The sequence below is a fragment of the Equus quagga genome, chromosome 8, assembly GCF_021613505.1.
Source record: "Equus quagga isolate Etosha38 chromosome 8, UCLA_HA_Equagga_1.0, whole genome shotgun sequence".
Classification (NCBI taxonomy): domain Eukaryota; kingdom Metazoa; phylum Chordata; class Mammalia; order Perissodactyla; family Equidae; genus Equus; species Equus quagga.
This window is the reverse complement of record NC_060274.1, coordinates 71,592,374-71,604,063: the sequence shown is the minus strand read 5'-3', so window position 1 is coordinate 71,604,063 and position 11,690 is coordinate 71,592,374. Positions and strand designations below refer to the sequence as shown.

Here is an 11,690-nt window from a genome sequence, read left to right as displayed (position 1 = left end):
GAATTATATACTTCAGATACTTTGCTGTTGGTCAAATAAGTATCACATCCTTAAAAATCGCAAAGAATGTTTTTCTGTGCTAAAAAAATGAAATATACATAAAAGAAATATATTTAGCTCAGTGCAGCTTTTAATTTTCTTTTCAACAATAATTTTAAGAGTAAACTTTTATTTAAAAGCCATTTGTACTTGGGTAATCAGCCCTCTTCCATTGTCTGGTAATTTTTTATTTGTTTGTTTTCAGAACAGTCATTGCCCACATTGCTTAGGTTAATATTTGAAATGTGTTTATATTTGAAAAGGAAGGCAATTCTGAAGCATGCTATCCATTCACTGATTCATTCATCTAACAACAAGCCTTAAACACCTTCTATGCGCCAGTGTCTAGGAACACAATCATAATCAAGGTCCTGAGGAGTTTATTGAATGAAGGACAGTAATAAACATTTACACAGAATTTAGAATTATGGAAAAATGCCAACTTTGAGAGCCCCCAAGAAGGACTTTTCCTAATGCAACTTTGGGGTTCAAAACTGGGGAAAACAAACTATTTCCAGGAGGACCTCCGAGGAGGCACTTTGGGAAGCCAGTCTGGAAATAATATTCTTCCCAATGTCTAATACCCATAAAAGGTTAACTTTATTGTTAGTGATTTAGATCGTTCTAAATCAGGTTGTATCCAGGAGAACGAAATTCCATTTCTAAAATGGATGTTCAGAATCCTTTTTTGCCTTTGTTACTAACCTGCTTTTTACATTTGAGGGAAGCACGGCAACCACACCTGCATCTCTCACTGTGATCCAGAAAACAGCTATAAGAGTAGAGACTGGTGAATTCTGCTGATGTTTTACTGTTCATTTTAAAGTTCCCAATGCCATATCTGCAATTCTAAGAGAAAGGCAAGTGGTCCTCTTTCTAAAGGAAGGTCAAGGATTTGTGTTCTGTTCCTTGCTTCTTAGTTATTCCAAACTTTATGTATTCTCAAAAATTAAGACCCATGACTACCTGGATATATTACAGTCCTATAAATGAAAATTTCTGTAGTTCTTACAAGACTAACTTTAATTTGTTAATTCCTTTAATGGATTAAAAAATATGACTATGATGCATGCATTTTGGAACAAACTATTCCCAGTAGTAGAATAAAAATTTGATTATCTTTTAATTCACAACTACAATCAGATCTACTAGAGGGATATGTAACTACTAATAAAAGATGGCTGTGTATCCTTCTTTTTGATGACAAAAAAACAATATTTATAGGTAAGTAAAGCATCTATAAAAAGAAAAAATTATAGGTGTACGTTATATATTCTCCATGGGGGTGATATTGCCCCCAAGTGTTGAAAATTGGTTCTTGGAAGGATGGATGTTAGGTATTACAATGGTTTGTGACATAAAAAGATATGTAATATATCTGAGGTTTTAAAATTTAATGAGAGGAGGGCAATTAGGGAAAAAGATGGGAGAATGGCAATAAGGAAAAAAATGTCCCAAAAGGCTCCTTAGGGGGCATAATAAAAAATGTTGAGAAACACTGGTACATATGTATATATACATATATCTGTATGTGTGTATATACGCACATCTTTATGTACACTGTTTATTCTTTTGAACAAAAACAGGATACATGAAACTATATTCTGTGTCTTGCTTTTTTTATTTAACCTGCTATTTCACATGTAAATCAGGGTTGACATATGCAAATGCTTACAGGCACCAGGTGGTTAACATAAACAAGAAAAGCAGGGATTGGGGAAGAGTGTAGACCATGGCAAAATTGAGAGCCCATGCTCCTTTACAAGGGGTAAAATTATTCAGCTCCAACTGGTGATTGCCATGTGGGACTTTGGGCTCAGTGTTACTGTATTCTCCAATTTGTCAAGCAGTACTGGGAATCTGAATTTTAAATATTAACAGTGAATCTGCCATGAGGGTCAACATTATGCTAGTCAAGCAAAACATGTCCACAGTAGGACACATTGCAGGCCTCCCTTTGAACTTCTGGGAGAGGTCCAACGCACAGTTCTCAAGAAAGAGTCAGAAAATGACTACAAGAAAATCTCCTGCAACAGCATTTCCAAGTGATGTGCTTCCTGGGTGCCAGCCCAGGCCTACTGAATCAGGACCTTTACGGTTCCACCTACAAATAGGAGTTTTTAAGAAGGAGCTCCTTACGTGATCTAAAGTTTGAGAACCAAGGACATAACTTTTTAACATACTTTTTAACAGCTACATAACATAATGGAATGCCAAAGTGTGAAACTATCATACTTTGTTAAAATAATTCCTCTATTGGTGGATATTAAAGTTGCTTCTAAATTCTGCCCTCTATAAATAACTAATATATAAATAAATATATAAAAATATATATTTATATGAATATAAATAAATAATAAATATCTAATAGAGATTGTACATTTTAGTGTCTAGTAGGTAATGTAAACTTACTTAAAAGATTGCAGAAAGTCACATTCTAAGCCACAATATATGTGAGTGCCTTTATCCCAACACTGACATTCCTGGATATTAGAAAAGTTTTTCCAACTTGATGGGATAAAAATGTTCTTCATTTGGGGGCTGGCCCCGTGGCCGAGCGGTTAAGTTTGCCCGCTCCGCTGCAGGCGGCCCAGGGTTTCGTCGGTTCGAATCCTGGGCGCGGACATGGCACTGCTCATCAGACCACGCTGAGGCAGCGTCCCACATGCCACAACTAGAAGGACCCACAACAAAGAATATACAACTATGTACCGGGGGGCTTTGGGGAGAAAAAGAAAAAAATAAAATCTTAAAAAAAAAAAATGTTCTTCATTTGTTAAAGCTATAATGTCCTGACTTTCAGTGTAGTGAAGAATTATTTTTATCCCATGTTTGTATTTCTTCTCCTTCTGGAGTTTGCAGATAGTCCCCAGCAAACAATGGCAAGCAAGGTGGACAGTGGGAGCTAACACCTTCCACACAGTGTCAGTTTCCTTGATACCCTGACCTTCTTCCTAGGCTCCGCCCTCCTCTCCAATCCCTGCTTCTCTTCCCACAGGGAGCCCCCTAAAACTACTGGTTATCTTTCAGCGTTCTGGAAGGTCTCTAAGTTTTCCTTTGGAATTGTATTCACCTGCTCATTTCCTTTGTCCATTTGCCTATTTAATACTCCATCTTTTTCTTGTCTATTTGATGTAGCTCTGTGCGAACTAGGCCACTCACAATTTACTTTACATAGCATTTTTTAAAAACAAATGATAAAGGTCACTATTTTACTTAATAATCAACCTAGTTGGAGCAAATTTTATTTAATTCTAATCATATTCACCATTTAAAACCAGCAGTATCCTTTTAGTTTGTTTCCTTTTTTTGCTGCTCTTAGAAATTTGCTTTATTTAACATCATGCATTTTCAGTAGAATGTTATAATAAGTAAACTGTAGAAAAGCCACTAATAAGTATTATTTTACTTTATTAAATAACAGCAAAGGAACCATAAACATTTAAATAGCTTTATATGCAAGTTAAAAACTTTCCAAACTCAGAAACGGATTTTTTTTTTTTTTTTTTTTGGAAGGGAGGCTTTCTCTCAAGAGCTCTTATTTCAAAACCCAAATGGGATTTCAAAATACAAGTAAATAAATGTCAGAGCCTCTTGGCCTCCGCTCTGCCATTCTGTGCCTGAAATCCTGCCAAAATGAAATTTTCCATTCAAGAAGCACTGGCATTTACTAAGCTGATTTTTAAAAGACTCACTTTCAAAGGTAGTGGAAACTTTGTGCAACTTTTGATGTTCCTCCCTGGGGATGCATCAGCTGCCTCTGTAGACATTTTCCACAAGGGTAACATTTTCTGAAAGACGAATTTTCAGCCCTGCGATGTCTCCCGCCACTAGGTCTATTGGTTTTTCCCAGTGCCAAGCATAGAAGATAAACAGCAGCCAGACTAAAAGCTTGTGTCTCACGAAGGCTCACGGCACAGAAAGGACAGAAGAGAGAATGGAGTCTGGTTCAACAGCTCACTTGCTAGGGGGACATATTTATCTCAAAATTTTATGCTGTTTCAACAAAACTGAGGTGTAGCAAGACTGTCCGCTTATTCACATAACATCATCTTCAATTACTGTTAAGATCAAATAGTTAAAAGTTGAGTTCGTTTAAAGACTCCAAAACCGAAATATGGAGCCCCCGCAATACGTAGTAAAATTGGAGGCTTAGCGTGCCCTTTCGGTTTGCCAGTCCAGCGCTAGTGGGGACAGGGGGGTGCTTTTGGGGGCCTGTGAAAGTGTGATGACTTGGGAAATGGAAACTAAAACTGTCAGCCAGCGAAAACCTGCAATATTCCTGAAAGAAGCTTTAAAATGTTAACAAGAAACTGGGATCAATCCAAAGTAGAAATGAAAATTACAGAGTATTAAGTGAGAAAACTGAACTCCATCTACAATCGAACTGTTCGCACTTGTAAAATCAGTGACCTAAAACAGCAAGCAAAAGTTACTAGTCTGTCCTTAAGGCTTTCTCCCACTCTCCTGAATTCTCTTCCTTTCCTCTTTCACAGCTTTTCTCGTATGCAGTGCACCCTACAATTATCCCCCTGTGAGCCTTCCTTTCATTTCGAACTTTTTTCTCTCCCTCTGGTTGTTGCTCCCAGACCCAAGGCTCCTTTTCCTCGTCTTCTAGTATTTGTTTAGGGACGGGACATAGAGGAGGTAGCGAGGCAGAAAAAAGTTTTGTGGTTTGGGAAACTTGGGCCTTTGTTGTGTCATTTCCCCTGCCCCTCCACGCCCCCAACCACGTGATCAAGAAAGCCGGAATTTTGTGAATGGAGCCGAAAGGTGGCTGCAGGGCGGGAGAGGCTCCGCCCCCTTCCCCAAACGGCCAATCTCCTAGCGGAGCGCTGCGGGGTCAGCAGTAAACAACAATGGGCTGGGAATACACGGTTCGTTATTGGCTGCGGCGAGAACCTCGCGGGGGCCTAACCCGAAGCTCCGCCCCCTCCCGGTTACCCTGGATACCCGTCAGGCTCCGGCTGCAGAGAAGGTCTTTGGAAACTGTTGCTCAGATTACAGGGGCTGGGTTATCCAGGGAGTGCTGTGCGGCGGGACACCCTTGTTACTGGGTTGCCGCCTGATTGCACCCTCAGAAAGTATCCAAAACCTCACAATCCTCGCCGCCAGGTCCAGGCTGCACTCGGAACCCCTCCCTGGCCAGGGTTAAAGTGCAGTTCCCGCTCAAAATGCTTGTAGGTGCGCGTGTTAGCACCGGCTACTCTGATTTACAAGTTTCAGGGAATGTACAGTGTGTGTCCTTGCTGTCCACAGTTATTGAGCGTTTCCCCAGTCATGTTTTTTTATACATTAAAAAAAATTGTTTTTGATACAGATCCATCCCCTCCTCGTTCCTTACATGGATCCTGAACTGAGTGTTGTGCGTTCACACTCCTGCGTCTCCATAACGTTCCATTTAAGGAAGGAAACTTTCAAACAGAAATCGAGAACTGCGGCACGTTTCCCAACGGGTGGAACAGCTGCCGGAAACGTCCTTTGGTCTCTAGCATTGGTCGTCACCAGTCAATTTCAACACCACTGAGTCCCTGGTCCCATCCCCGAGGCCTCCCATCCCCTGTTAAGCCGAGTCTTCTTAAAAGACTAGAGCTGCAAGCCCCATAGGAGGATCAGGGCAAGTGCTTTCAGAGTTGCAGCCCTCACTTTTTAACGTCCTGGTCATTGTCCTTGAAACCCGAGCCCCGTCACCGCTCGCCCCCAACTCCGGCTCTGGCTGTTTAAAAGCTGGAGAGGAAGTGAAAGCGTCAAGTACAGTAAGAGACACCCTCTACCTCAGTGTATACATAACAAAAGCTCGAGAAGCCTGCGGGTCCCTAGGATATCCGAGCCACTCCATTCTCTCCCTGCTCCTCCCCACCTCCACAGTGGACTGGAAGCACGTTGTCCCAGTGTACATGTGAGACAAATTTGATTTTGTTACTTTTCCTCACCTAAATCGCTCTGTAGTCCTCCGTTTTCCCTTCCAACGCAAACCCTCCTTACAAGGAATTCCTCTGCTTCTCCCAGGTGCTTCCCCCATGGATTTTTTATTTTACTGTCCCATGAAAGATAAGGTCTTGTTTTACTTGAGGATGGTCGTCAAAAAAAAATGTTTTTGATAAACCATAATGGTGGTGGTGGGTGTTGCAAAACGAGAAGAGAACTTGGGTCAAAAGGTCGTTGGGAACGAGGCAACAGAGCGAGGTGTGCCCCTTCGGTTAAAAGTAGGGGGGCTGCAGATCTTAAGGGAGGGGAGGAGGGGGAGTAAGGAGGCACAGGCTTAGTGGATCGCACTTCAGGGTATATACCTGAGCCGAGCAAAAGTGCTTTAGGAAATCAGCCCAGTAGTGACCAAACACACCAGTAAGGAGAACTGGCGACTCGATACACATGGCTTCAGAGTCCCCGGGCGCCTTAACAATAAGCAGCGGGTTGGGAAGGCAGTCGATTTCTTCCGTGGCGTTTGCAGGCTGTGGACCCTGGGCCAGCCGGCGGAGCACCCGCTTTGGGTAGAGGGGCGCGGAAGATCCAGGAGAAGGGGCAGCAAGCCGCCTGATTGACAGCCCGAAATCTGATCTTGTGAAAGAGACGCGGAGCCAATGGGAGGCAGCGATCCATCAGTTTGGATTGGAGGCCCCTGGAGGAGAAGTAGAGGAAAAACCACCGAATTGAGCTCTGTCAGAGGCGCTTTCGGCTTCCAAGGGGGAAGTGCTGGGCAATAATTAATGTTTTTATTAAATTTAGAGGGAATTTTTTGCAGCCGTTCGCCTAGCGTGGCCTTCAGGTGGGTCTTTCCAACAACTTTTTGTGTCTCTCCAGATAATTGCATGGTTGCGGGGTGCAAAAACTATCCTTATGAAAGAGGTGTCTCCGTCTCTTTAGTCCCGTTAGGTGCAAAGCAAGTCTCGTTGATCGCCATTGCTAGTTTTGCACACGTTTGCGAATCAGAGCTGCCCGGGGTACATCGACCGCGCAGGGAAACATCGAGAGTGTAAATAAATACATCGCCTCTTGTTCGGATTTTTGCTACTGCCGAAAATATGTAAATTGTGAACTCTCTTGGCTCTCTTTGGATCCAGGTGAAGGAGGCGGTGTAGGGAGGGTTATTTTTGTGAATGGGACCGTCGGAGGGTAATTAGCTATGCAAATTCAAGAGCTTCATTCATGAATTTTTTTTTTTTTAGCCTAAAAGCCATCTTGTTCCCCTCTAGGTTGATAGAAGTCCAGATCCCGAGGAAATCTCCAGCTAAATGCTCAAAATATAAAACACTGAGCTGGGATTTGCGAAGAGCGGCAGAATGGATGGATTTTATGACCAGCAAGTGCCTTACATGGTCACCAATGTGAGTGATCAGTTCGAAAGTTGCTGTTTATAAACTTGACTCCGACGGGGGGGTGGAGGGGAGGGAGAGAATGAGAAGGGAGGGGGGCAAGGGGGTTGGGATTGCAGATACTTTATCTGCTTTGTTGCCACTGTAGGGCGACTCTGCTTCTAGAAGCCCAATCTTCAAAATGAGCTTACCTTTCAGTGATTTGGATAAGGCATAGTTTTGTTTTTAAGACCCCTTTTTCTGATTAAAGTGCCCAAGATGAGTGCAAGAGGAGATGGAGGGCAGCAGCAGCTGCTGCACTCAAAGTTTTTGGCTGGGTTTGTCTGCCACATTGAAAAGAATGAAGTTGAGACAAATGCTGACACTTTTTGTTTACATGGGCTGTTTTTGTTTCTTTATCTTTTTCTCTCATTTTCTCTCTTCTGTTTTTTATTTCACCACTCTCCTTTTGTTTTTGGGGGGGGTTATCAGAGAATAAAATTCACTGTATTTTAATTTGATCACTAGCTTTGATCCAGCCTAAAAACGACTTTAAGTGCAATTGCTTAATGTTGTTTTGATGCTGAGATACCATGAGTATATGTCTGATAAATAGTAGTGTGTTATGATCGGCACTGGCAAGCAACTCTCCCTGGCTGTTGAGTTCTCAGCATAAGCTTTCACTGTCAAATAAAGGCAGAAAATGAATATTAGCGTTTATACTCTTGAGTTTGATTTTTCTATTTAGAGAGAGGGCTCAGTAGACTGTGTGCATGTGTTTTTTGTGTGACATCTGAGGTTTACATTTTTCTAAAGGATTTTATCTTTCCCTTTGTAGAATCAGCGTGGGAGAAATTGTAACGAGAAACCAACAAATGTCAGGAAAAGAAAATTCATTAACAGAGATCTGGCTCATGATTCAGAAGGTGAGGTTTGATTTGGGGCTGAATACCCCCTCTTTACCTATACTCTCCACCCTCATAGAGAAGAGGAGCACTTCAGTCTTAGGTTAAAAATGATAAACTTTCAAATTACTGCATTTAAGTAAGACTTTTACTTGGAGCACTTAACGTAACGTGATGATTTGCATTGGAGGATATTTTATGGCCCTGTCACAAACTAATGAAAGGAGGAAATAAAAACTTAACAGTTGACATCCTTCTTTTAATCATTCTTTTGTGTTTAAATACCCATGTCCATATGGCATATAACTAATCGCATACACTAAGGTAACAATTTAAAAATATCCAACACAGTGGAACAAATAAGCAGCTATGTACACTGCTTAATTTCTCCTTTCTACTTTATTAGAAGTTAAACAATATAAGTGATTGTTTGATTTCCCATCCCCCTGACACTAAAACCATATACTATTATCAAAATTTTCATGGATGATTTTGATGACTCCATTGTGAGATCATAATGTTTTGTTTACAGGCCTTAAAGTGTTCACTGAATCATAATTAAGGCCTAATTAGTAATTATAATACCTATTTGGGAAATTAAGTTGCAGATTCTTTTTATGAACTGTTGGTAGGAGGTCAATGTATTATAAATTATTCCAGCCATATGGGAACATTCACAATAAACTTAATATACTTAGATTTAATTATCAAAGCTCAGTTTGCCCTTTAGATTAGGTATATTGAATTCTGAAACTTCCTCAAATCTTCATACTTAACTGGATACCCCTCTCCCTCCCCGCTATGACAAAACACACAGTTTTGGACTTGATAAGAAACAGGTACCAGGGAATTATCTCTCTGACCTTTGTAAAGCTTTTGTCTACCTATAGTAGAAATTTTCCTCTAAAATCTTATATTTAAAAGCTGTCCCTTTTAGTTTGGAGGCGTTGAACCTGAAAACATATAGTATTTGGAGAATTACACCATATCCTGTTACATCTTTTCCATCAGATTCAGAAGATATATATAAAATATTTTCCGGTCTTTAAAATTTTTCCCCTACTACTATTTTAGCAAGAGTTGAATATATTTAAGAAAGATTTCCGTGGAAAGACACACCTTCACCTCAGCCTTTTTGTGAATCCTAGTGTATGTGTATTTGGTGTCCTTGAGTTTATTTATTAAGGTATTTGTTAAAAGGGGGGAGAAAAAAGATAATGACTATTATTTAGTCGACTAAAAGAATTTCTTAAAGAAGTGTTGCTTAATAGCCATCAAAATGGGCAGGATCAGTGAGATATTTAAGTTATGAATCCTCTTTCTTTTTATGTTGACTCCCTCCCCAAATTAAATTGATATTTAATACCAATTTCATGACAAACATTTCCATTTAATGAAGCCTAAAGCTTTGCAAATCTTTTGTTTATGTCTTTGACTTGTTTTTTAGAACTCTTTCAAGATCTAAGTCAATTACAGGAAACGTGGCTTGCAGAAGGTAAGGCAAAAAAAAATTGCTTTAAAAGGAGGGGGAAAGCAACTCTAGAAGGGAAAAAAAAAAGTCCTGAACTTGCTGTCTTAATGTTCAGCCCAATTAATTGAGCTCTAAAAGAGCCACCTCATGTGTCATGCATACATTAGAGCCGCTGATGAGTTTGTCTTTGGGGAATGTGGGGCTGCACTACCCAGTGTCATCACAAATTACCAGGAGAAATTGCTTCCAGCTCACAATCACATCTGCTTTTGGCAAGAACTAATGCACCAAGACTTCAAGTTCTAAGCCTCTGTTCAGATTTTAATTGCAATTGATCAGGTTTATATTATTGTACCTCGAGAGACCTCCTAGAGCCAGAACCCGGCTTGCTGTTTCCTTTAGAGCAGCGCATATCGTTATTTGGTGTTCTGGTGGAGGACTTTTCTGATGGCAGAAATTAGTTTCTCTGGGTTCATCAGGACGGGATGCTTCAAGATTTAAGTGCAAGTGTCTTCTTTCCACCTTGTTCACAACACAGAACGTTAGGTGTGTATCCAATACTTAGGAAATCTGTGGCTTTAAAATAAATCTTTGGGGGCTTTGAGAATTTTAAAAATGTTTTTTATTTGTTACTGTTATGTGATGTTTGTTAAAATTGATCTTTGCTATTATGTCACTTGTTTTAGAATTTATTTACTACGGCAAGGAGACATTTAGAGGGCATTACTTTGATTTTTGATTACTATTTGATAAAATTTTGTGTTGCAATCTATTGTACCTTTTATTGTGTGAAACTTTATTTTGGAACAATGAGATATTGCTTCAGTACAGCTTTATACAGCTTGAGAACTGCCTAATGTTGAGAGATTTTTCTTCGCGTCCGTAGTTTGAAATTTTTCTTTTCTATTTGTCATAATAAATGTGAAATATTAATTTTATCCTGTGATGTGTTTTGTGGGAAACACAAAGAGAAAATTATAGATATTTAAGCACTAAGTATAACTGTGTTATTTCTGTCTTTATATTGTATGGGAAACATGCAATTTTTGGAACAGATTTTTAAGATGCTTAAAAGAAGAGAGAGGGTCTCTTTAAATGGAACCCAAGTGTGGCTGTTCTACTTTGAGGCAGACTGCTGCATTTTATCGGTGGTCTTGCTTGCAGTTGATCAAGTTGCTGTTAGCATGTAAAATAAGTTTCTTTGTTTTGGTGATATTCTAGTTCTCCAAAGAGCTTTTGCAATCTTTATGAATCTTCAGTTAAATAGATTTCCTAGTAGCTCTTTGAAAGGGTGATTGTATTTGTATGTTAATGAAAGGTAAGTATTAATGAAAGTTTTTCTTACATTTAAAGGTCATTTTGCTTGTCTCTGTAAATGAAACTTATTGCAATAGATTACTTATTATTGCAACATAAGCCATGTATTCAAACATAACTTTTTCAAGAAAAATTTGCACAGAGGTTCTTGCATTAACTTTCATCTGTTAGTTTTGCAAAGTTGAAGGTTGTGAGAACATTAAGGGAATTTATTCGCTTCTCCAAAATAACTTAAAATATCTATTTTAATTGTTCTGGAAGGTTTGTTGGTTCTTGAGATGTTTAAGTCTCATTGATTCCAAGTCAGTGCACTTGCTGGCAGATTTTGAATGTGCATAGCAACTCTGTTCCTGGAATTTTAAAATGTGGAATCTGTGACAGACTCTTACCATTTTATAATCAGTTTCAGCACAGTTTTTTACTTTTGACTTGTTTTGTTCCTTTGTCGCTTGGATAAGTGATTTGAATAATTTATCCCAGTCTATCTTTCAAAACTCTGCACTGAATATTCTTACCCATGATTATTAACATACCTGTAAATCAGTTCTGAAGATTCAACTTTATATAAAATAAACCTAGAAAATGACTGATGTATTTGGAGGAACATGGACTTTTACTTAGAAAAGAATTCATAAGCTTAAATAAGTTCAGGAATTAGTCCTTGGA

The 11,690-nt window shown here is 39.5% G+C and overlaps 1 protein-coding gene across 6 annotated transcripts in view; it reads left to right on the top strand.

The window, feature by feature from the left end:
- Window positions 1-5,857: 5,857 nt before the first annotated feature.
- Window positions 5,858-11,690, top strand: part of ETV1 (ETS variant transcription factor 1) — a 90,452-nt gene continuing 84,619 nt past the window's right edge. Inside the window, exons 1-5 of one of the 6 annotated variants that reach the window (XM_046670749.1) lie at window positions 6,463-6,805; window positions 6,904-7,100; window positions 7,206-7,364; window positions 8,170-8,257; window positions 9,684-9,731. In XM_046670749.1, the coding sequence (XP_046526705.1) occupies window positions 7,320-7,364; window positions 8,170-8,257; window positions 9,684-9,731 (181 nt within the window). In that variant the 5' untranslated portion in view covers window positions 6,463-6,805; window positions 6,904-7,100; window positions 7,206-7,319. Of the gene's footprint in view, window positions 5,939-6,462; window positions 6,806-6,903; window positions 7,101-7,205; window positions 7,365-7,545; window positions 7,698-8,169; window positions 8,258-9,683; window positions 9,732-10,009; window positions 10,254-11,690 lie in introns of those variants that run through there. The other 5 variants (XM_046670747.1, XM_046670750.1, XM_046670748.1 and 2 more) reach the window with 5 other exon arrangements.